This window comes from Schistosoma mansoni, chromosome W (assembly GCF_000237925.1).
Source record: "Schistosoma mansoni strain Puerto Rico chromosome W, complete genome".
Lineage (NCBI taxonomy): Eukaryota > Metazoa > Platyhelminthes > Trematoda > Strigeidida > Schistosomatidae > Schistosoma > Schistosoma mansoni.
Genome location: NC_031502.1, coordinates 23,735,319 through 23,763,184, shown reverse-complemented (window position 1 = coordinate 23,763,184; position 27,866 = coordinate 23,735,319). Strand labels below are relative to the sequence as shown.

The 27,866-nt window shown below is 36.1% G+C and overlaps 1 protein-coding gene across 1 annotated transcript; it reads right to left on the bottom strand.

Moving 5' to 3' along the window:
• Smp_128440 (putative run and fyve domain containing protein) lies at positions 1-27,866 on the bottom strand (the record flags this gene model as incomplete). Its single annotated transcript, XM_018789039.1, is given in 12 exon segments — positions 1-25; positions 1,440-1,661; positions 3,844-4,049; positions 4,054-4,060; positions 5,939-6,036; positions 11,319-11,465; positions 11,498-11,644; positions 13,366-13,534; positions 15,245-15,319; positions 18,195-18,268; positions 19,865-20,128; positions 27,375-27,866. Coding segments are annotated over 12 exon segments (1,926 nt in total).

Here is a 27,866-nt window from a genome sequence, read left to right as displayed (position 1 = left end):
TCAGGCCGCAATTTCGGCAGTGGTGCTAGAAAAATAGAAATAATTAAATCCCGAAATCCAATTTTAAAGGGGATAACAAACTGTTATGTACAAAGGAGAGAAAGAATCATTTGACATCACTAAGCTATAATTAGAGCACGATGCAAAAAATTATGGTAGAAATCAGATAACCGAAACTAAACCAATGAGAAGAACAAATTGTGACTTTTCACGTGGTAGTCAGTTAACTGAATAGATCGCTTTTTGTTAACAACGCGAATTCTCAGTCTCTTATACGCTGGGAGTATAAATTACGTGTTCTAATAGATATAACATTCCATCTTATTAGTCATGATTTTTCGGTTATTCGTAAACATTGGCTAGAATCTTTAATCAAAAAACAAGGTGCATGAACCATTCATCTTTAGCGATTTGGTAGTAGACATTTTAATGTTATTCATTTGTAAATCTACGTTAAAACAATAAACTTATCACCATGTTGAAACTTTATTGAAGTCCCTTTGAAGTTTATTGTCCTATAGGCGGGTTACAATGTTTAGAAGATATTGATAACATACAAATGGTAAATTAACACCTTGTAATTCATATAATAGAAAAACGATAAAGCTGTTTCATGATAATTGGTACCAAATACTATCGGGGCTAGATCTGATTGCACATTACATTATGTTCTTTTCTAACAATATGTACAGCGGATAATTAAACTGTTTATTTTGACAATAACAGGTAGTCAGAAACTGGAAAATATTAGGTGAGGATTAGAAAAGCACTTTATTCCTTAAATATACGACAAAAAGGTCAAATTTTCTAAATCGTTCAAACCATTTACGAAGGAACCTATAAAGATACTTGGAAGTATGGAACTCCTCAGCAGTGCGCATCCACAGTACCATATGCGAAACCATGAACGCGCACTGCTGGGGAGTCCCATACTAGGACGAAACGGTCGTCAAGCGTTTCCAGGTTTTCAATGGTGGCCTAACATTGAGTCATTCATGATTTCAATCAAAATTCAACAATCTCCACAACCCTTTACTGAAATTTAGAACTGTATCTAATCAAATGGTTAAATCTAATTAATACAACTTATGATATATGATCTGTTGTTGGGAATTATAGGTCACCAGTGTTTTATTAAGTATCATGTCTACGCCAACTAGACAATACAGCGAAAGCAGAATTGTCAACATCAACAAGAAATTAATACAAAGTGTAAATTCAACAGGTTTACTGTTTAAGTTGAACACACAAAATTATAAACTTAAACCTGGTTTAATTTACCTTAAAAATTCTTATAATTTGTACCGTAAACCAGTATGTAACTATTCTATAACTTGTCCAATAACAAGAAGAGATATTAGAAATAACTGTTTCTTATGATAGGCTTTCAAAATGAATAAATGAGAAGTCTAATTATTATACATACAGAAACAACATACCCGACGACGACTAACATTGAACGGACTCTGACAAAGAAAACAGTTTGGATTTCAGAATCATTTGCCCATTGAGCATCACTGAATGCACTATGTGACTCACGCAAACTTTCAGCTTCAAGCTTACTCGAATTCACAACAGCAGCCATTTCGGATAAACTACACTCCTGTTCTTCACACCGTTTGCGCCAGACTTTAAGTTGTTTATCCAACTCCTCAACTTCCTAGAAAGCAAAAATTAATGAACGATGATATGGTGAAAACATAAAATTCATCAGAATAATTAATTTAGAATGATTTGGCACACTTTTAATTATGTGGGCACGAAAAAAATAGGACTTATATTATTAACTCATTTTATCACCACAAATGATAAGGATAATATCAAAAAGCACATAAGCTAAGAAACCTACAGATAAAATGCGAAAAGGGAAACCTGGCAAGCATGTTTTAAACATTAGACGTGAGTCTGAAGAAACAATTACAGCAATGAAAACAAGGAATAATAAATGATGGAAAAATCATTCCCAGTGACTATGATTTAAAAATCGAAACTAAAAGACGATGGTAAGGACAAGACCGACTCTTCTGTTTCCAGGGTCTACTTTCGTTGTGAATGTAAGCAGGTAAATCAGATGCTAAAAATACGTTTGCCAACCTTTAAAAACCTTGGGATAAAAAATGCTGTAAAATAACTTTGACTGACTACAGTTATCAGTGAGAAATAATGAACACAGTAAAAATTAAAATGAAAAAAGTAATATTTCGAAAACCGACACAAAACTCAAATATCCATGTTGCAATTATCAATAGGAGTGATCGTAAAAACAAAATGAACCCGCCTATAAGTAATAGGATTGAAATAGTAACGCATCTTACAAAAATTTTACATCGAATGAACATCTTTTCATTTGGTCTTTAAAATATAAACTTTCCGTATCAGCAAAGTAAGGAATATTGTGGTTTGGAAGTGAAAATTGACTTGGGCCATGATTTAGGTGACAGCTTATAATACCATAGGGGGATGGTGTATGAAAACAAATTAAAATAGATTTTTAATCGATTTAGGTGAAACTAGATGAAAATTTAGAATAAATCAACCTACCAAATTATCTATACACTGAGAGGTTATGTGTCAAACTACTGAGATCACACAGTACATCTGTCTTCAAACTTTAACATTCTTTCAAGTAAATTGGAATATATCTAAACGTCTTGGTAAAAACACAAATATTACTTATGCAAAGGGATGTACGATAAATAAATTCGAAAAAAATGAAAACTCTGAGACATAAATATTATGATAGTTCTCAAAATTGTGAATGTCTTCACTCAACAAGACACTGTCAGTAAAAAAACTTTGCAGCTAAGATTAAATTTGAAAAGAAAGCCCGATGAGTTGACTTAATAAGCCGACTGCATAGATTACTAAATTACCATAAAGCTTTTAAGAACACCACTGGTAGAGGATGAATTTTTGAGAATGGTATTGATAATTTATTAACGTCACATGAAGATCTCTCATTTGAAAAACATTGACAGATCAGAAGCCATCAGAAACTGTAAGTAGAAGAGAAAGCAACAACTAGTGTGCAGAAGGAAAAAAAATTACAGTGAATAATGATAACAATCACTAGTGTTCTTTGATTAAAGATAAATCAAACAAATTCTCAATTTATTAATATTGGAAAATAACCCAAGTTTTTCCGAAGGTTCTCTTAATTAAAACAAGGATACGTGATCAAAAATGTCTTCAAAGAACTACTGGCCTTTCATTGAAGAACTGAAAGAGTAATTTTGAGGTTACACAAAAGTACTACGTAAAGGTAGCGAACAGGTTGATGAGGTTGTAAATCTTCGTATACTGCCCATTGCTAAGCACCACTTACTTTGATTTGTAATGTTAGCTGGTGTAGGAGTGGGCTAGGAGAAATGTAAGGGTAGCTGAACTAAAACATGACACCACCCATGAAATCATTAATCATTCACCTAGGCCCTGTTGGTAGATACAAAATGCCCGGTAACTGGAATTAGTGACTGGAGACTTTGAATGACTTAAAATCGGTCACTTCCATCCCGTGGCTATTTATCGTGTTAAATTCATCTCCTTGTGCTAAAGTGGTGTAGCAACTTAAGCAAACGCATATTGGAGCCAGACCCCAAGGCAATTATGGGTGACTTTATGGCATGAACTTCAAGCACATTAATTTAAGAAGAAAGTAATACACATGTTCAGAACACAAAAGCAGAAAAAAATAAACAAGTCGCGTGTTCTTAGTGAAGTTTTCTTCTGACATAAGCATAACTTACACACTGAATGATGACCAGAAATCATCACTGAAATAGCATTTATTGAATAGAAATAATGACTATAACACTAAAATTTATACAATTAATTAATCTTACTAATTTACACAAAATTAGTTGATCAGAAGCCATTTTCGAATTATCCAGCTCGATTGTTTGCTGATTCAATTCAGTTTTTAATCTTTCAATCTGACTAGATTGATTTTCAATCACTTTTAACTGCTCAACAGATCTTGTGTCTGAGTTTGACAACTCTTCACGTAGTTTATATAAATCTCGTTCCTGTGAAACCTTTTCATTGGCAAGCTTAGCTATTCTGAGTGTAAACAAAAAAGTGAAAAATCTATTAAATAAAAAATGGAACGACGAAATATATATATATATATATATATATATATATATATATATATATATATATATATAATGTTATTCGGATTACATAATATTTATTAGTTAAGCCTTCATAAATACACTACTAATGTTTCGTCTGTCAGTCATAGAGAACGCAGAAATCGGCACAAACTTGCATTGGTTTAAGTAGTAACATTTCGCATCATCAGGAAATTAAGATTTATGGCGGAGTCGAAATTATGATCTCGATGAAGGTAGTGAACTAAGACAAGAAATATATTTCGAAAAAAAACAATAAAAACGATAACTAAGAAACATAAGTCAATACTAGAACTCACAAGTTATGATAAAAATTATAAACGAATCTGCACTACTGTAACCGATTTTGCATTACGTTGGTCCTTAAACTAACGCAACTTACATATCAATTAAAGGATTAGGCGGTCAGTGTTATGTTTTTGACCTAGGCTGTAGCCAATTGTTATGACTTGATCAAGGTCGTCGCTGATTCGTTATGACCTTACGAAGTAAACAAGGGCGTAAGTCGCGTAAATTATCCACCAATAGAATACGACTTCTGCGACCTTCACACTGTGACAATGACGTTCGATTAGTATGAGTAACATAGCGCCCTTATTGGTCCTTATCCGCCTAACCCGTCCACTTGAGTCCAAAACACCAATAGCAGCTGCTGTAATGCGAATCGTTTATTTCAAACATACTTTGTCTATATACCAAACAGGCAGACCACACCATAAAATAGAAAATAATATTTGTACAAAATCAAGCCAAATGAGGCTGGAAGCGTGGGAGACAGTACTCAATAAACCGAGTATAATTTAGGAACAATAAACCATATAATAATAATCAGTAAGTCAAAATGAAGCTAGTAATAAGATGAATATAGACATAGATAATCCAGTTACTGAATAGTTATACCATAGGAATATAAATAGAATAATAGTCTAATAAGAGGTCCCGTAAGTTATCAGTACTTACTTTTTCCCTAGTATATAACAGTCAGCTTTGAGGCACACCGTTTGCGTGAGTTTGTGATATTATACAATTGTCTCAAACCAAAGTTGAATATGAGAATTAGTGGTTAAAATTTATTAGCTGTAACTACTAAATCACGAAGATGTCCAATTACTTATATCTTAGTGGTGTTTCAGTTATCCAAGGTATTGAAGTTCAAATTACAGTAAAATATAGTTTGGGAAACTAAAACACTTGCTCACTAAGTAGGCGATAATTTGTTTACATTTAAACCACATATTGCAAGAGGCTAATACATACTATCCGATTGCCCAAAAAGTACGCAAATGAATTGTGATTCAAACATGTAACATACTTGTTCAATTCTTAATCTATTGAATCCTAAATCCATACATAAATCCGGTATAAAAAGACAATATATGTACAAAGCAAATGTTGATCAACAACTGAGTGAACTGAATCTCGAAAATATAAAGGAAAAAGTGACAACAAGAATGCGTGGAATTAGAGAAAAAGATTTTATACACTCACAAACAGAAATAAGTTGTTTACAAAAGTGCACCATAGAGTTTTGATAAAAATCAAACAGACGATTAATCAAGCTTATACATACATATTTCTTAAAGGTAATTATCTTCATGAAACTCTGGCTTTAAAGAACCAGTTGTGTTTCTCATCCATCGAAATTCACTGATGATGAATGACAAATGATGATAATGACAAACCAAGTAACTTAACAATAAAAACCTAACACTTAATATAATTTTGTTAGCAAAACAATACCTTGTTCTGAGTCTAGTAATTCACGGACAAATGTTCAATAAAATAGATTTGTTTTCTATATTTACCTCTCATTCATCTGTTCAATGACATTTGTCATTCCTTTACATTTGGCTTCTAATTGTTTAATTATAGTTTGTTTATGTTCAAGTGACGACTGGGAATCCTGAAGAAAATTAGTGACAGCAAAAAAGAAAAAGGGTACGTTTAGACTGCAAGTTCGTTAAACTAAACGTGTTAAAAATAATGGTAATAATTATATATAAACTCACGAACATTATAAGATGAAGTGAACACATCTTACTGAATATACTACACGTTTATAACACGTGTAGGTTTTAGCAAATTAAGTAATAAAAACCATTCCAATGGTCAAATAGTTAAACATTGGACTAAGTATAGTTACACAACACATTACTTACTTACTTACACCCGTTACCACTCGTAGAGGAGCATAGGTAGCACACCAGTGTTCTCCATCCAAACCTGTCTTGGGCAATCCTTTCCAGTTGTTATTCATCCTTTTCATATCTGCTTCTATTTCCCGGCGTAATGTGTTCTTCGGCCTTCCTCTTTTCCGCTTCCCTTCCGGATTCCAAGTTAGGGCTAACCTCGTGATGCAGTTTGGTGATTTCCTCAATGTATGTCTGATCCACTTCCAACACCTTTTCCTAATTTCCTCTTCAGCTGGAAGCTGGTTTGTCCTCTCCAATAAAAAGCTGTTGTCGATGGTATTCGGCCAACGGACATTGAGTATCTTGCGTAAACAATGCTTTATAAGTACTTGTACCTTTTCGATGATGGTTGTGGTAGTTCTTCAAGTTCCAGCTCCATACAGTAGAACTAACTGTCTTGACGCTCGTATTGAAGATTCTCACTTTGATATTGGTTGACAGTTGTTTCAAGTTCCATATGTTCTTCAACTGTAGGAATGCAGTCGTTGCTTTGCCAATCCTCGCCTTTACATCTGCAGCAGATCCTCCTTGTTCATCAATGATGCTTCCCAGGTACGTGAATGTTTCCAACTCTTTCAGAGTTTCGGCATCAAGTGTGATTGGCTTGGCATTCTTCGTGTTGTATTTGAGATTCTTGCCTTTTTGTTTGTGTATGTTGATGCCTATTGATGCAGAGGCTACTGCTACATTAGTTGTCTTTGTCTGCATATGTTGGTGTGTATGGGATAGGAGGGCTAGGTTATCTGCGAAGTCCAGATAGTCTAATTGATTCTGAGATGTCTATTGTACTCCGTGCTTCCCCTCAGATTTCAGGGTCTTTATTATCCAGTCAACTACCAGAAGAAAGAGGAAGGGGGCGAGTAGGCAGATTTTTTTGACTCCGGTCCTTACTGGGAAATGTATTTTTCAGCTGTCTTCCATGCACGACTTAGCACTGTAGTCCGTCGTATGAGTTCCGGATAATGTTGGCAATCTCAGAAACTTTATGGTGTCGAAGAAGTTTCCATAATGTTCTACTGTCCACACTGTCAAACGCCTTCTCATAGTCAATGAAGATGATGTACAGTGACAAGTTCCACTCAACTGATTGTTCGATGATGATCGGTTATGTCGCAATATGGTCTGTGCACGACTGATCCTTACGGAATCCAGCCTGTTGATATCGAAGTTGGGCGTCTACTGACTCTTCCATCTGGTTCAGCATACTCTGTTGAAAACTTTTCCTGGTACTGACAACAGTGTGATGCCTTTGTAATTCTAACATTTACTCAGATCTCCTGTCTGCGGTATCTTAATGAAGTGTCCTACATTCCAGTCCGTCGGCACTTGTTCTTCCTCCCAAATCTTCCCGAATACAACATGAAGCACCTTTGTAGTTACTTCTATGTATGACTTCAGTGCTTCACCTGGTATATTGTCAAATTCTACTGCTTTCCCGCTCTTGATTTGTCTGATGGTCATCCTGAAGTCTTCGGTCGCTGGTAGAGTGACATCTATTGGAAGGACGGTAGGTGCTGCTTCGATACCCGGTGGATTAAATAGAGCAGGTCTATTCAAGAGTTACTCGAATTGTTCTACCCATATGTTCTTGAATCTCAGTGATTGGTTTGCCCTCTTTACCCTTGACCGGCCTCTCTGGTCTACCATATTTTCCTGCTAGCTTCTTTGTTGTGTCATATAGTTGTTTCACATTCCCTCCTCTTGCAGCTTTATTCGCTGTTATTAGCTCTCACGTATTTCTGCCTGTCCTTTCTAATGCTCTTCTTCACTTGTTTGTTTGCCTCAGTGTATTCAGCTTGTGCATTGACTTTCTCTGTTCTTGTTCGGCTGTTGTTAATTGCCGTCTTCTTTTCTTCCTTTTCTGAGTCTTGTCCAGGGTTTCCATAGACATCCATTCCTTATGGTGATGCTTCTTGCGGCCCAGAACCTCCTAACACCTTGAAGTTAGTGCTCCTTTGATCCCTTTACAGTTGTCCTACATAATAGTTTCTTTTTTCAGTGGATCGTGTAAGGCTTAGAACTTGGTGCTGAAAGCTAACTTGAATTGGTTGAGTTTGTCAGTATTTCGAAGGAAGGCTATATTGAACCATTGTAATGCTGTTTTCCTAGTTGTCCACTGTTTCTTTAGCTTCAGTTTCATCTTGGCCACAACCAGGTGGTGATCTGAAGCTATGTCAGCTCCTCACGTCTTCTATTGTCCTTTGGAACTTCTTATTGATACGAATATGATGTATCTGGTTCTCCAGTAAGACCCATGTAGCTTTGTGTATGCGTTTGTGTGGGATTATTGTGCCACCTATAACCAATTTGTTGAACGCAAATAGGTTTGTAAATCTGTCAACATTCTCGTTTTCTTCTCCTGGTCCATGTTGTCCTATGATATCTTCATATCCAGTGTTGTCCATTCCGACTTTGGCTCTTAGGTCTCCCATCGGGATAGTGAGATCCTTTCTTGGACACTTAGCTAAGATTGATTGCAGCCTCTCATAAAACTGGTCTTTATTGTCGTTGTTGCTATCATTGGTGGGTGCATAACATTAGATAACACTCATTGTGATCCCCTTCTTCTTTGTTTTGAAGGATGCTTTCATGATCCTGGGTCCATGAGATTCCCATCTCATAAGTGCACTACGTCCTTTTTAGGACAGCATCAGAGCAACTCCCTGAGTGTGTGGAGCATTCTGCTTTTCGTGACTGGAGTACAGAGGCCTTTGTTGTTCAGCTTGAGCCATTTGGGTTTCTCTGATTTCGAGTACTGCCAATTTGTAACTCCTTATTTGCGTAGTTATTTCACTGGTCCTCCCACATTGTCCAGACGTTCCATGAACTTATATTGATTGTTGCAGGGGTTGTTAGAAGGAGCATCGGCCTCGTGACTTCCAGAGAATCTCGGCTTTCACCAAGAGGCGTCATAATTCTTCCCTTAACTCGCAGGACAGGGTTTAAAGGATTTAATTTATTTAATCCGGTTGGCGTTCTTTCAGCAAGACGTTTTTCTATGGGATGGGGTTGTCGACCCCATGCCCAACCTTCCTTACTAACCCGAGTTTGGGACCGGCAGTAACTCTAAATGAGCTACAGGCGGAGTTACACAACACATGGATCTACAGAAAACTATTATTATATAATATTACGCTTATGAGTTTTTTCGGTTTAATATTCTAAATGACTTGTTTGCCTATCTTTCACAAAATATGAGTATTTAGATAACAAAACGTACAGCTGGTGACATTTATATACCACGACAGCAGTTTGAAACATCATATTCCTGTACAAAATAAATGTCGAAGAATGCGTCCGAATTACTACAGTCCATAAAAATTGGCTTCCATAATCTAATAGTTTTACTAACCTTCAAACAGTGGTCTTCGGTTAAAAATCTGTACTGTTTAAACTATCTCAAGTTGTTAACTGGTAGAAATTTTGAATGTTACCACCAAATACGGAATCTGGATCAGTATTTCTGAAACTACGTGTACCACTTAAACTGACCTCTAACGTTCCCACTTGAATGCAGATCAGATAACACGTACGTTTGGTTATTTGTTCAGAAAGTCGTGATATCGACATCTGCTGCATCTTTGAAGCCGGTGTTCGGAACTCTAGCGAAGCAATAGAGGTGATATCATGGTCAATTTAGACTCACTGAACAAAAATGTACTCTGGGATTGTCTTTCGAAATAGGATGTGGATGACAAGTTTGTTAACAGTTTGAAGGCTCTGTATACAAAAACCTAAGACAGAGTGGAGGCATACAAACACCTCTCAGCATTTTTCCATTCCGGTAGCGGGGTTAGGCAAGCTTTCCCAATTTCAGTATTCCTTCTCAGCTTTGCCACCGATCGGTCGATCAGCGTTGTTTCTGAAAGATAACTAACATTCAGTGGCAACACCATGTTAGTAGTGAGGAAGTTCGGCAGTGTGTGTTCGGGCACAGTGACGACGACTGACTTGGTGTCACTGCTTTTTTATTTATTTGAACACATAAACATTGGTACAAGAGGGCACCAAATACATATGCGCTACACAAATATCATTGATTTGTGTGATAGCTGTGATACTGCCCGCGTACCTGAATTGAAGCAGGGATGTCACTGCTTAGAGACACCGACTACGGTGGCTCAAACGTAATCACAACAACCTCCACATCCTGATCTGTTTTCTGACGTTGGGATTGGTTGGAAAAAGTGGAAAGGTAGTCAGTTTATGACATGGAACTGTCAAACGAAAGAAAGCTTCATGGGAGTATCACCTGATGGTCCATCACGACTACCTCTAGTTGGGCTCTCAGAGACAGTACAACTCAACAACTTCTGACGTTATCAGACACAGCTCATAATAGGAGCCACTGGAGATCCTGCTATCGTTTTCTATTACATTGTCCAATAAAAATGAAAGGAACTCTCTTAACTGAGAAAGTCATTTCGGGCTGTTATCCAACTGAACTGTTTCTCCCGCTATGTACTAGTTTTGTTAATTTATTTTGACTTGTTTAATTATTTTTTGGACTAGATTCACTGTTCTTCATTTATCTATTCAAGAATTTATTCATTTGTTTGTATAGTGAACAATTATTTTGATGCCTTTTTTCGCAGTATTTATGTTTTCAGATGAGTGTTTCAATCAATAAAATAAGTAATGACGTGATTTTAGAATTGTAAAAAAGCATCACATGTACTAAATAATTTCTAGTAAGACTACAGCAAACAAACTGATAAAGCAATACGCGACTCAAAATAACCGAACAAGTCAAGAAATAATTGACATTACCGTCAAAATCACGAGGATGTAGTAAAGATGGTGTTCTGAGAAATTCACAGTTCAATTATAATCGTTATACTACTTCATAAAAAACAAGAATCTAGACAAATTACTTATTGAGTAGTGACTTGATTCCCCAAAGTCGTGTATTCTACGATTCTACTAGGGTACAAAATCTCACAGACGATATTTATCGCCAGAGTATATACATATCCAAGGAACATCGTATTACCTGTATTACTACAGCATTTGATTGTTCAATTTCGAAGTCAACAAATATAATCCATATGGTATTCACCAAATAGTAAGATCTGTGAACAAATCCATGACTCCCTTTTAACGATTTTTTCATGATATCATACAGAGAAAAAGTTAGACTCTGCTGTAAAGAAAATAAAGCAGACCACTTACGGATAAATATCGGGTTAATTGATTACATCGTTTATTTGATTCATTTAAATGACTTCGAATTGATTCAACAAGTTCAGAATTTTCTTCGTTTGTCTTTTGGCAATGTTTTAATTCAGACTCCAATTGATTTATGCGACTAACTGTTTCCTAGATAATTGAAATACACAATAAAAGAATGGGGAATTAAATAACAGAGAATTTATTATTACAGAAATAAAGTACTTTCAACTGCTGGAATATAGGACAGGATGATAAAGAAACACAAGACAAGTACCCATCTACTAACAGAACAGCAGGAAGAGTGATACAGGATCTGAATAGATGTGGGTATAAATCCGGCCAAGAAAAGAGAGGAATTTCGAACCGAAGAAATAAATAGGAGACAAGGCAATTTTTGAAGGCTTGTCCTCTATGTTAGCTAAGATATTCAATCAATCTACTAATTAATGAGAAAAGTGATAAATCCCCACAATTTCAGAGTTGAAGTTGGAAGGTCAGGCAAATGAAATGTTCAAACTACAAGAGACTATTAGTGATAACTAAATACACAGTTTGACAACAACTCTTGTTCCCAATTACTGGCAGTAATATCCTGTCTAAAACGGTAATGAAAGCTTTACAGCTAAATGGTCTAAATTACAAGACACAACGTCACTAAAAACATCTCTCTTGGTCGAAAAAACCTCACTATATCAGAAATACAGATATTTCAGAGTATTTAACTCATTTACCGAGTACACATTTGTGTACTTGACCTGGAGTCACATTTAGTACGAGAGCTTATGAAAATATCCAGTCGTACATATTGAAATGGAGCAAGGTTCGAAAATTTGACTTAGTGGCTTAACGCCGGGCACAATCACTGGCCAATGAAAGTTGTCTGCTTAAGTCAAATGATAGGTGTGAAGTACCCAAATAATGAAATGATAACGCAAATTGTTCAGCTAGCAGAAAACTTGACCAAATCATTTTCTATAGCTTAGTAGAATGGTTTATTAATAAAAATCATCAGTATCATTCCCGAAACATTTGTCGGATATAAAGTGGTAAACTAAAATTACAAACATTTCGTCATCGAAAGAGTCAATTCATCAAATAGGAAGTTAAAGAGATATTTTACTCTAGTTACCGAAGGTGTGTAACAAACAATCCAAATGTTATAGAAAGCTGTTTACAAGATGGAATTAGATTTTTTTAATCCGACCACTACTGAATCGTTATATTAGTAGTAAATCTTCTAGTACCCATTTGAATATTCTGTACAGCTAGAATATATATATATATATATATGTCATGGAATTTTAAAACATATTTTTACAACCCACACATTTTTTTCATCACTGACGAAAAAATTTAAAACAGAAGCTTAGTAGGACTAATAAAAATTGTTCCATTAAACAAAACTAGTAAATAACATTTTTGGAGACTTGAAACAAACAGTGATCAAAGTTTTCAAACAGATCGAGGTGTACAGAAGTGAAGTATAATCAGTCTATAATATGTCAATTCAGAATTAACTGGTGGAGATGTATGATATGCACTGAGTAATCGTGAGCTATTAAGATTAAATTTGGCATTAGGTACCGGTTACATTGTACCCCAGTATTGGTGCTAAACTTCCGTTTGCTTTAAACTGGCAACATTATAGTTAAGGTATAGTAAGAAGTTAATTTAACAGTGCTTTACTGTTAAGCATCCTTTAATATAGGTATGGGGTTGTGGAGATTGTTGAGTTCCATTGAAATCATAAAACGATTAATGTTAGACCACCTGGTAATTGTAAGCTTTTTATGGTGGTCTAACATTGATCGGTTCATGATTTCAGTGTTCTTCAATACAATTTATACAAATAAAGCATTCACATTTACCATACTTTCTGAATGCATAGTATTTAAACCAACTTGGTCCTTTTTCAGTTGTGCTACAGTGATATACAAACTCCGATTTTCAAGTTTCATGGATTCCATCTGCTTGGAAAGATTTGTAATTTCATTATTTAATCTTTGATTTACTGCATTTTGTCGATCAATTCGTTTCCTTAAAAAGTATTTTGAAAGATAAAATTTGTTCGGTAAAACAAAAAACTAACCAAATAAAATTATTCATTTGGAAATGATCATTTCGACAAAATATTATTCAAAAGTATGCCCAATTATTCATCTGCTCCAAATGTTTATTTCAAAAATGTGAATAAACTTTTTCTGGCACAGTTTGAGGGACAAGCTTATGTACAGTTTCAGCCGAAGAATATCGCCGCAACTGGACAAAACTGCATTAATAAATGAGAAAGCACTTTTGGCGAGGCTAATTTAAAAAGTGGTAACTAGCTGTTTTAAACATCATGAGGATGAAAATACAACATAATTTATTGCATATTATATATATAATTATTGTACGGTCATTAAGCAAATACTAACCATTTAAAAAAAATAGTGATCATTTTTTTCCGAGTACTTGGATGTATCGCTACACAAATAATGAGTTGTAATTTTATTAGACACAGTGGAAAATTCATCATACATAATACATTCATCCCAAATAGCTCGATGATATGATCACTTCATTTGTTATTAATTTTGTTAATAATCATTCGGCTAGACACATATGCTAACAAAAAGGTACATAACTTTATATAACTAAATTTCTATAATGAAATATATTTTTATTTGTCTGTCTTAGAGGGATTTATCGTTTGAAAATATTCCTTACATTGACTAAACTGGATTCACTGTAATCAAATTTCTCTTGAATGTTACAAAACGATAGCAAGAAATAAATATTATAATGGTGTGTGACTGATGAGAGATTCATATGACCCGTAAAACAATTCAACATACTATTGTTAGAATGGGGGTTTGTGGAGATCGTAGTGATTTTTATTAACTGAATTCAAGAGTTGATGTAAGCTAAACTACCATTGAAAACTTGAAGGCACTGGACGGCCACTTCATCCTAATCTGGGACTCCTCAGCAGTACGCACCCACGATCCCGCATGCAGGACTCGAGCTCACGACCTTCGGTCTCGCGTGCGAACGCCTAACCTCTAGACCATTGAGCGGGAATCCAACAGTATTATTTTTACCTTCAATAGATCCATGATCTTGCGCGACCATTCATCCATTGTCTCGGGTAGATGCCTGTTTCTACTCGACACGGACTGGACTCCTCTGATCACTGCTTCTCACTAGAAATCCAGGAAATCCATCTTGAAGCCAGTCACTAGTGAGCACATGAGACAGGTATATACCTTAGACAATCGATGAATGGTTGCGCAAGATCAACTAATAAAAATTCAGCATACGTTTTCATACGTGACAGGAAATATCTCAAACAAGGAATATAAGCAAAATAAACAATATAAAGGACCATGTTTGAAAAAGAAATTTTTAGTACAGTCTTAGATAACAATCAGAATGAAACCCTTTCAGAACTGATTAAAAATTCATTACAATTGCAATTATTCCAAATTTCCAAAGGAATTCACACCACACATTGAAATCAGCAGAGACCGGTAAAAGTTAGTTTGTAAAACCAAACATACGAATGAAGAAGGCCTTTATGAATAAATTCAGTTCTTTGAATGGACCAATTTGTAAGGACCCTCAAAGTGATATACACAAACTGTAAAGGTTTATATTGACAATCAACCAGTGATGAACACTTAGGTGCCTGGATCAATGAATCACGTTTGTAAATTCACAAACAATGAAAGCATTAAATGTTATTACGAAATAAAATACACTTACTTCAGTACGTTGCATAAATCTTCTAAAAAATCCTTCTGGTCGATTGAAGATGATAAATCTGTTGGACGACATAAACTAAAATAAAAAAATTCTTTCTCAGTATTTATCGCTCGAGTAATAAATAATACATCTACAGGAATGTATCACAACGGTTTTACAAATAGTCAACACCTAATTCTTACTTGGTGTTATAGTCCATTAAAAATCAATGGAATAGTTACGTATCTGATTCGATGAAGTAATTACGTAATCGGTGCAGAAGTCAATTGAGGATATTAAGGATAATGGTAATAAATATTAAGGGCTGAGTTAGAGAATGCTCAATGTAAAAGACTTGTTAGTAAGACAGTAACCTATTCGGAGCTTGTTTCAAACAACGTTATGTTGGAGCAGACTGATTGGTCTATTTTCAACCCTAGAATATTTTTGTTTATATGTACACTGACATTTTGAAACCTATCTTGCTGTTTTGTTTGAAATATATTTGTGCTCTATCCAAGCTGTGTTTTGATTTGGAAACCAGTCGAATAAAGTCAATTGTCCCAATACACTAGGCCGAATAAGGAGACTTAACAAGACTAATCAGTGGCATTTTTTAGCTTCAATACATGATTTGTTTGTCTATTTACTTATAATGATATATGTATATTTCTGATACACATGAGTTTTCCAACACATTTCCACATGTATATATACTTTAGCAAATACAAATTAGAAACCTCACTGATACAGTCTACTTCTAGATTGTAAAAGGATTCACAATTTAATTTTACCATCTTATGAACACTTTCTGAGGTAGTTTGAAAATTAAGGTGACAACTAACGTTCTCACCATTGACTGGTCATTACAGAGAGAATAATAAAATTAGAGTTTACTTCTTCAAAACAAATTAAATATGTATATTTTGTGTGATTATAGTTAAAATATTCTGGAAACAGACAGATCAAAGACGATCGATAAAAATAAGCAAATTATTTTGTTTTTAAAGCAATTCAGTGCAATAGGGGGTCGTTTTCTTAATCTTGTAGTTATTGGTAAATTACAAATCTAGATGGGAACTGTGGGATAATTAGACGGTTTGACTCTACAAACTGTCCAAAACACCATAGTTACAGTTAGTCGTTTACAATGAAGTAATCCATTCCACTTTGAAACACTTACTCCCTCTATCGTCATTTCAATTTACTGGTTGGAGGGTAACTAACTATAAGTAATCCAAATTTAATATTGGTTACCTAAATATTAACCACCAAACTATTTTATGCTTTTCACATATTTGTGTAATGTAGTGAATACTTCTGTAGTGAACAAGAACATGAGTGGGGACAATCGAATGTATTTAAGCACAAATTATAAACTACCTTGCTAAGATCTGATAACCATACAGCAAACAGTTAATTTGCAAAATAACAATCAATTTTCTCAATCTTCACTGCTCCTTTTGTAAATATCAATTCATCTTCTCTAATTTCATTGTTTATGCATTTCCCTACCAATTGCGCTTCATTTCAGTCCTTTCCTTATCAGTCTTCTGCCAAAATACATTCTATGTCTGACCATCACCATATACTACTTATAAGGATATAAGTAGACCACACCACACTTCCACCGAAAGTGTCAGGATTTTACATATTAATGAATGATAGCACGAAAAATCTATGTATTGTGTATGATTGAGGATATAATTGGATGATTTAGATTTCATCTGTACATTTGAGATCATGGCGTACAGTTTTAAATGCACATAGAACAACACTTACTAAAATAGTAATGAAAATATCAAATGTTTTACCAAAATATTCTGTGGAACTGAGACATGATTAGTAAGTAAATCTTGTAACTCGATTGATATAATGGTGGGTGAATTACCTAGATGTCGCTTATCTAATTCCTGCTGCGATCCAGATATTTTTTCAACTTTGATGGTTACCTCTGTATACAAAACTCAGTTTATGATTTCAGACAGTCTAAAATTAAATTCCGAAGCATAATTACGTAGTCCACTAACTAGATAAACAAAACTGCGCTACACAATTTTGATCAAAATACTTATTTGTAAATATGGTCAGTGCTTTTACCAGCTGAAAACTTACAAATTATGTAGGTATACGAAATTAATACACTTAGAAATCGTACCTAAAACATCCTGTTACTAACCATCTTTTTACTGGCAAAGATGTTTTATCTGTTTCACTAAAAAACAACTTGAAAGTTATAACTGAACTTAAAATGGTTTGGATTACCATGTTGTTCGTGTTTTAACTGGAATTAGTTCAGTCTCTTTTTGGCGTACGTGTATCCCGTGTGACTTGCCTCGATACAGTCATTATGACACAAGTTAATATAGAATAGATCAAATTTGACAAATACATCCAGCTGATGAGTCATAAATAAGAAAAGTGGGTCCTGCATTCCACTGCTAGCCACATCTCATCTACTTAACTTAAAAGTTGTGATTTGTAATCACAATCCGACCAATAAAATTTCCGTATGTTCAATATAAGAACAATAACTTTTCAGAGGAACCATGCATTCACACTTTCTTAAATATCAAGACTACTATATCTGTATCGCAATTAAAAAATTGACCCCGAAATGCCCCAAGTTGGCCATGAGTCTTGTGAATGACGCCTAATTCACCTTGAAGGGTGAGCAATTCAGACGATAAGAGAATATCTTTTAGTAAAATATTAACACCTCAAGTATTACGTGTATTAATCCAATGGATTCGTAGAACAGATATATCTTCCCTAAACAGCAAATCCTACTGCTACTCTCCATCTGACATTTGTTTCACAGACATGTCACACTATCCTCATGCATGTCAAAGTTGACTGTCTTAACAAACAACAAGAACGACGCCTTACTGATAACTAATTATACATACATAAAATACCCCTGAACATGTCAAAACAAACACTTACAGCCAAACTTCATCCAGAAACTTACTTTACCACTGAATATAACTTTTCAAGTCTATTCAAGTTAGCCTGTAAATATACGTGGTACGGTATTACGTGTAACTGAAAATAAAAATCAATGGATATTTACTGACTTTCAAGAAAAAGGGCATCGTTCAATAAAGACACCCACAAAATGGCACTGTCAGAGAAAGCTCGCATCAATAGAGGACAGGATTAATAAGGGTGGTTCACACGCGAGCGAGTATTAAAATAGCGATTTATTAATGTATTGTGGATGTGAAAACCTCTATATATATGGGCAGCATCATTTATGAACACGGTGGATCTGATGCAGATGTGAAGACGCGGATCGATAAAACAAGAACAGCATATCCACAATTTAAGAACATTTGGAACTCAAACCAATTGTCAACCAACATCAAGATCAGAATTTTCAATGCAAATGTCAAGACAGTTCTACTCTACCTTGAGAACTACGAAAGCCATCATCCAGAAGATACAAGTATTTATTAACAGTTGTTTACGCAAAATACTTCGGATCCGTTGGCCAGACATTATCAGCAACAACCTACTGTGAGAGAGAACAAACCAGATTTTAGTGGAGGAAGAAATCAGGAAGAAGCACTGGAAGTGAATAGGACATACATTAAGGGAAGCACCCAACTGCGTCACAAGGCAAGCCCTCACATGGAATCCTGAAGGCCAAAGGAAAAGAGGAAGATAAAAGAACACATTACGCCGAGAAATGAGGACAGACATGAGAAGAATGAACAAAAGTTGGATAGAACTAGAGGAGAAGGCCCAGGATAGAGGGGATCGGAGAATGCTGGTCGGCGGCCTATGCTCCATCGGGAGTATTAGGTTTAAGTAAGTAAGTAAGTTGTGGATGTACAAATTCAAATTGTATGCTACTCCCTGTAAACAGTCCGGTATCGGTCTGTTTTCATAATCCCCTACAGACAGTTTAATGCATGATCCTACTCACTTGTACTTTATTTTCTACGGGCTTTTTTTTCCAATACGTTAGGCTATTAGTTTTTTGTAACATCGATGGATTTCCATATGCTAGGATGAGAGGCATCGGTAATTTATCCACAGTTCCTGTGGCACTCTTCAACTGTATTGTCCATTTTGGCGAGATCTACAGAGCAGTTCGGAAAAATGGATTGCTGCGGCCTTCTTCTTTTGCCGTCTTCCGACTCAGATGTTTTCAAAATGATTCGTTAACAAATTAACTTATTTTTCATTTTCTAAGTAGAGCGATGATCCCATTAAACTATCAAATGGAGTTGCACGCTCCTTTGCTCGTGGCTTTGTAGAAGTAAATCAAATAAAATTCTTAATCCAACAAACCAATTAAGTACAGACAACTAGCTAGTGCAGAACAGTTCAAACTTATAAAAACCTTCTGGAAAGAAGTGAGAGACTGTTGAACAGAACAATCGAAGCACAAGATAGTCTGAACACCAAGAAAAACTCAAAACCATTCAACAGGTAGTTCAACACATGTTGACAATGTGTAGTTCAACACATTTATACCGATGACTCAAGTAACTGGACACGAACCCTTTAGAAAAGTGAAAAATCACATGAATAATGAGGACTAAAATCATAATTTTCCTATATCCGCTATTACTTCTAAATTTATATATAGAATGGATATTAAAAAAACTTTTTAAACATTAAAAGACAAACCGGTTTATCCATGTAAGACAGATTATCTTTCAGTATGAAGCAGAAGTCTATAGAATTCAAAGTTGCTAATAAACCGGTTACAACAACTCCTTCGTTGTTTAGAAGCAAAGCACCGGAGTGGTAAAATGTGGTAAATGTACTGGGATTTTTTGTTTCAGGAATTATTGTGTCGGTTTCACAGATTTTTGGAGAACCTTCCAAACTCCCATTTGAATTGGAAGAATTGATAGAATCTATTATAACTTGGAAAAACTCTCCTAGTTGCTGCAAGAAATAAAAATGAAATCCCAATAAAATTACTAAATAACCACATAAAAAGCAACCTAGGTTTTGTAAAGGATAAATCGAGGAGTTACCAGCTGGAAAATTCACTACCGCAATATCTACAGATTGACAACGACGATGTGAAGAGTAGTCAATGAGGACTCGGATTTGTGTCTGTAGTTATGAGGTCTTTTTCACTGTCAAAATATTAGGATATCGAGGACTTAAGAGTCTAATATTTCACTTACCTCACCATACATACTAGCCTGTGGCAATATAAATTGATTGCCAATAAGGAAAACTAAATAAACTTTTGCGAAATTAGTCAGGAACCCTGCAACACATCTGGTTAAACTATTCTCTGAATACACCGAAAAAACGATTTTTCAAAGGCAATACTGAGGTCTTGAGTATCGGATACAAAAACAAGCTGAACGATGAAACTACAAAAGCACTAGATGCCATTTCGTATTGACAACCGTATTTAGAAATCTAGGGTTTATCTTACAAACTAACTAGTGAAAATAGTATCTTTTTTTCGGCAATGAGTCATAACCAGAGTAGTATATGGTATGAATGTAAATTGATTCAAGCTGCTACCGTTTCAGGCTAGAAACGGGAAATAATAGTATCAATGGTAATGGTAAAATAAATATATACGAAATATACTTCGAAAGGAACGAATGAAGTCATGGGAATATATCACTGCTAATAGGCTTGTATCTCTGAAGCTTGACAGAACAGAGCATCAATAAAAAACCGGGCAAACAAAATTACTGTTTTTTTTATTTTGAGCAATATAACTTGGATCGTAAACACATTTTAAATAAATCCAACTGTTTAATAAGAACGTAATTTCTCATGAACCAAACTGGTAAAATGATCCTATTATGATTAAATATTCAACTGAATAAATGGGATCTCTAAAATAACATAGACATTCACATTTTAAACACAACACTGCTATGTTCAGCGCTTAAATCGGGTTGGCAAATACGTAGGATACACCTACGTCAGCCGGAAAACCCTAATTCTAAACCAATGGCATATATTGGTCTAGGATTCTAAAAGAGGAAATTTGCATTGAAATGGCTACCATTGGACTGCACCCCACTATATTCCCTTATTGACTTGTAAATTATAACTTAAAATTTAGACGAGTGTCACCCTAAGAAGACTATCTGCTTAACCTTGGTTACCTAGGTAGTATCCCGGACCAGAAGAAATCATGATGATGATTACTAACGAAAAAGATGTTCATGTTCGCTCACACTATCCATACAACACTCGCTTACTTATCTAAACAAATAAATACTGAGAAAAATTGGTATCAAAATAATAATATATTATAAGAACAAAGCAGCGAATTCTTGGAGAGAAGTGAAGAGAGAATCAGACCAAGAAAACAATTAAATGAGCCAAAATAAATCGCTTTCATTGTCTGTGAAAGACAGCTAACATTTAGTGGCAACACCATGTTAGTAGTGAGGAAGTTCGGCAGTGTGTGTTCGGGCACAGTGACGACGACTGACTTGGTGTCACTGCTTTTTTATTTATTTGAACACATAAACATTGGTACAAGAGGGCACCAAATACATATGCGCTACACAAATATCATTGATTTGTGTGATAGCTGTGATACTGCCCGCGTACCTGAATTGAAGCAGGGATGTCACTGCTTAGAGACACCGACTACGGTGGCTCAAACGTAATCACAACAACCTCCACATCCTGATCTGTTTTCTGACGTTGGGATTGGTTGGAAAAAGTGGAAAGGTAGTCAGTTTATGACATGGAACTGTCAAACGAAAGAAAGCTTCATGGGAGTATCACCTGATGGTCCATCACGACTACCTCTAGTTGGGCTCTCAGAGACAGTACAACTCAACAACTTCTGACGTTATCAGACACAGCTCATAAAAGGAGCCACTGGAGATCCTGCTATCGTTTTCTATTACATTGTCCAATAAAAATGAAAGGAACCCTCTTAACTGAAAAAATCCTTTTGGGCTGTTATCTAACTGAACTGCATCTCCCATTACATACTATTCTTTACTTATTATTATTCTTTAATTTGTCAATAACTTTACTCTCGTTCCTTTGTAGTGCCGCGATTCGTTAATCGTTCGTTTCGATAACCGATATAATTCTAATCTTAACGGCGCGTAAAATCAGAAGACAAAGGATAGCAGCAACTACAGTTTATTGTCGAATAACTCAGGTTCGAAAGCTAACAACACCTGAGCGAATATGAACGAGCGAGTGAGCGGCAAGCGAGAGAGCGAGGCGAAAGATGATGCGTATTGGAGATGGCTGGGAAGCCAACTCGAGAGCGAAGCGAAAACAATGCGTATTGGAGATTGGCTGTGAAGCCAACTCGATTTAAGCAAGCGTTAGTCAACATTTATAGTCAGGCAAAAATGAGTGACAGACATATGATGAATAAGATACGAAGTGTGTACACATATACGCTCATATAAAAAGTACTCAAGGTTAATAAGCAAATGATTAACAAGATCAAAAGATGACTCAATGTACAGGTGAATTGGCTTGGCCAGCAACTAGAATAAAGTATATGGGCTTAACATAACAACCGATACTACATAGCCCCCTTGTAGAAAATAGCACATTTATAAAAAAAATGTCTATTTTCGAAAAATAACACTGAAGCGGTATGTGGATAACGTCAAAATGTGGGAAAAAAATGGTGCAATACCTGATAAATTACAGTGTCAAGTGGGGTGAGCGTATTAAACGAAAGTGTCATACTTATGTAAAAATGTACATGAATATTGTCAAGATGCGGACAAAAATTGAAATGCTAGCATGTGATTATGAGTAAATTAGTAAGCGTACAAAAAATTTTAACATGCATTTATGTAGTGACTGTCCGAATGATAAAATAACATGTTCATATGCGCGAATCGAAATATCGTGAAAATAGAGTATAACAGTAATTGGTCTGTGGTGCTGACTGAATATGAGGATAAAGAACAGCGAAATATGTCCCGATAAGCCGCAGTAAAGTAAATAGCGTCGATCAGCGATTAGTAGATTCGAATTTACATGCCTGGATTTCATGTGGGATAAAAAATAATCCAGCCGTAGGATGATGACTGAATCAACGGTTGATATTCGTTGCTGTACTGCTATTGATAATGATAATAAAATGCGAAGTCAGTGTACGTTGTCGTTTGCGTTGAGTTATCGCTAAATATGTATTAGTAGAATGACCAGAGGAACAGGATAGTGACTGATGAAACGAGATATGCGGAGTCGTATTCCTTTTTGGTCATGAAGCCTAGCGTGGTTTGTGTAGTTAGAGGGATATGTGCTCAACCTCGTTTGTTACGAAACCGTTTTAAGGCGTAATAAAAATACCAATACATATGATTATCGATGACAGTGAGTGAGACTGACTTGAATGAGACGAACAAGAGTGTATCTTTGAGAGACCAGCTCTAAACTCTATGTTCTTGTATACCATGCAATAGAAATAGAATACTAATTGCAGTAATCGAATAGTGTTTATGGGTAACGGATGATGCAGCATTCAGAATAGATAATATGAACATAATCATTAATAATCGGCTGTTAATGCGGCGTTGAATATTTGATTTGTGTATAGACATTAAAGTAGGGATTATCGTGAAATAAAAATTGCGGAAGTTCGGTTCAGGTTGTCGCTGAGAATGTAGGGGACGACGGTTGCTGCGTACCAATGAAATGAATGAACATTAGTTGCATCGAGAACATAAGTTCCTACTATCGGGAGTGTGACTCCAAACTTATGTCTATGAAAGAGTGTAATATTAGGCCGAAAATGACATGAAAAAAATTGGAACGAACTCACTTGAATCAGGAAAATTGTACGTCATTGGATAATAAAAATAATCCAGTGAGTTTCGAATATCATAACGTGTAATGTCCATATCATTATAATTTGTTTGATCAGTGATTCGACAGCGTAAGTGCCATAGTTTAACGTTAATACGAACAAAAATAATAATCCCACGTTAGATGAAGATATGACATTATTGTAATAATGAGCATATGATGATTATTCGGATCATAACGAAATATGTCGTTGGCGGTTCCATTTTTGATTTGTGTTCGCTCGTTGCGGTCGCCAATTATGTAGTGAGTTCGTACACAGAGGTTGTCGATTCTGGTCCGTGTTCGTTCGTCGAGGCATCCAATTCTGTTGCGTCGTGCTCGTTCGGCGAGGTATCCAATTCTGTAGCGTCGTGCTCGTACGGCGAGGTATCCAATTCTGTAGCGTCGTGCTCGTACGGCGAGGCAACCAATTATATTGCGTCGTGCTCGTTCGGCGAGGCCTCCAATTCTGTAGTGCCGCGATTCGTTAATCGTTCGTTTCGATAACCGATATAATTCTAATCTTAACGGCGCGTAAAATCAGAAGACAAAGGATAGCAGCAACTACAGTTTATTGTCGAATAACTCAGGTTCGAAAGCTAACAACACCTGAGCGAATATGAACGAGCGAGTGAGCGGCAAGCGAGAGAGCGAGGCGAAAGATGATGCGTATTGGAGATGGCTGGGAAGCCAACTCGAGAGCGAAGCGAAAACAATGCGTATTGGAGATTGGCTGTGAAGCCAACTCGATTTAAGCAAGCGTTAGTCAACATTTATAGTCAGGCAAAAATGAGTGACAGACATATGATGAATAAGATACGAAGTGTGTACACATATACGCTCATATAAAAAGTACTCAAGGTTAATAAGCAAATGATTAACAAGATCAAAAGATGACTCAATGTACAGGTGAATTGGCTTGGCCAGCAACTAGAATAAAGTATATGGGCTTAACATAACAACCGATACTACACCTTCCTTTACTTTAAGAAAATATCAGTTCCTTATTTATGTGATATGTATTTATCATCGAGTTCATTTTTGCCATTTTGTTTTAAAGGAATAAATATCAGTAAACATACGCATACATATTGACGCAGGCCAGTCCTGGAGTAACAATTTACATTTAGATGAGGAGAAGCGCATCCCAAACATCCCGGCATTATTACTCAGTTCTAACAGAAGACTCTACATTTTGTCAGCGTCTTTACCAAACAGGACTATGTCATCTGAGTATTCTAAGTCGATTAGCGGACCTCCTGGTACGAGGTCAATTCCTGAAAATTCAGTCGAGAATGTAATTTCCAGCAATAGGTCTATAATGAAGTTAAATAAGAATGGTGATAGTGGACAGCCTTGTCGGACACCATTTGAGGTTGTAAAAGCAGATGACAGTTCACCATAAGCACTCACTCGACTGGTAGTGTTCGAGTAAAGAGCCCTCACAAGGTTTATGTACTTATGAGGTACACCTTTCAATGACAGACACTGCCACAGAACCTCTCGGTCTACAGAGTCAAATGCTGCTTTTAAGTCAAGAAAAACTATCATTGTCGGACGCCAATAAGCATGCCTGTGTTCTACAGTTTGACGAATGGTGAATATGTGGTCGATGCAGCCACGACCACGTCTGAAGCCAGCCTGATTTCTTCGTGTTCGCAGTTCACGAGTCTTAGTTAGGCGCCCCATAATTATGGAGGTTAGTATTTCTGATGCTATGTTAGTCAAAATAATCCCTCTATGGTTATCACAGGATGATTTTGGCCCCTTCTTATATATTGGGACAATAAGTGATTATGAACAGTCAGATGGGATTACTTCTAACTCCCAGATTTTAGCCAAAATATTAGTCAACCTAATTGCTAAAATTGGACCACCATATTTAAAGACATCTGGAGCTAATCCATCTGAACCAGTTGCTCTTCCTCGTTTCAGATTAGTTATAGCCTTTTGAACTTCAGGTAGGGTCGGGGGGCCATGAGGAACGGTTGTTCCAGCCAGTATAGCTCGATTGGTTCATCGCGATAGGCAAACCCGACCACCACGTCAAGGTAGCAGCAATGGTTGGCAAAAAAGCCGCACGGGTTATTTTTTTCTCATATTCGAGTTCTCATGTGTAGAAAACTTTAGACATTACGTTATGTTTCACCTGCAGCTGATCTTTTTTTTATATTCATCGTTTATTACTGTAAAATAATAGTTACGGCATATCAGCCAATAAGTTTGCTTACCGCTTATGAAGACTTGTGAAATCCTCCATTCTTAGCGCTTCTGTTAGGTAATTTTACAAAGTTCGATTGGTCATGAAATCTGGTTTAAAGTATATACGTTTTCCACTTCTTTTATGCTTCCTACTTGATATATTAATATAGTTCTCCTTACTTTGTCTTTTATCACCACTAGCGAAGTAGTCGAACGCGTCGACAACTTCACTTATCTTGGAAGTCTGATCAGCCCTAATGGGTTGGTGTCTGACGAAACCTCTGCACAAATTCAAAAAGCTCGTTCGGCTTTTGCCAACTTACGTCACCTATGACGAAGACGAGATATCCGTCTATCAACTACGGAACGAGGATACTGCGCAGCAGTCCGTTTTGTTTTACTTTACGGCTGTGAAACATGGCCATTGAGAGTAGAAGATACTCGTAAGTTACTAGTTTTTGCCAACAAATGCCTTATAAATATTGCTCGCATCTGCTGGGATAACCGGGTAAGTAATAGTGAGGTTAGACACAGGGTATTAGGAAATGATGGTAAATCAGTTGATGAGGTCACGAATCTTCATCGACTGAGATGGTTGGGACACGTGTTACGTATGTCTGAACACTGATTACCACGACGCGCTATGCTGACTAGTATTGGGGATGGTTGGAAGAAAGTTAGGGGCGGCCAAACCAAAACGTGGCATCAGAGCTTGAAGTCATTAACTTCTAGTCTGAGCCATGTTGGTAGATGCAGACCACTTGGTTGGGGTCCGCGCAACCATCGTAACCAATGGTTGGAGACTCTAGATGACATGGCTCAGAATCGATCACAATTACGTAGGTGTATACAATCTTTATCTTCCCTTAAACCTTGAGATTAAAATTGCTTCATATCTTTTTTTCTTCCTGTACTATATCCTTATATACAACCTATCTTTTATATATTACCACCACTAAATTAACTACTGCTATGAATTCGGTGTTCATCTTGTGCGAACGAGGTATGGCAACTTGGACCGATGCGTGTGTGCCTGGTCCTACGTTGTAGCTGACTGATTGGCTGTTTACTCTTTTAGAATAAGATTATTGTATAAAATAAATTCGGATAAAGCAAATCCGATTTGACAACTTATTACATTTAAAACACCAAAAAACGCAGGAACTACCTTCCTCATTAAAGCCTGCCTTAACCAAACGCGAGAGCGACCTAGTCCAGTCCGTATTTCAGTCATTGTGTCGACAGTTTTACTTATAGAATCTGTGGTCTTTGACAATTTTTCTGCTTCTAATAAAACGGGCCAAGGATTTGGATGTGACGAGTTTTTCATAAAAATATTTGCAGTGGAAACGGCATGGTCACATGCTCTTCGGATGACAGTTGTCGCACTCTTCATTAATTCTTTTGATGAAGTTCTTTGATTGAAGTCATTAAAAGAATCAGGCGTTGTGGATTCTCGACGTAAACCATGACAGAGACAGTGTTCAACAACAGAAAGCAACCGCCAGACAATATTTGAAACATCTTCACCATGAACAGTTCTAGATTCACCCCAGATGTTTTCATCAAGAAAAACCTGCTGTTGATCGAATGTAAGCCGAATTAGATCGCGTACAACAAGTTTGACGATAGACAAGAGGTTTGAACGCTCAGTCTCCAT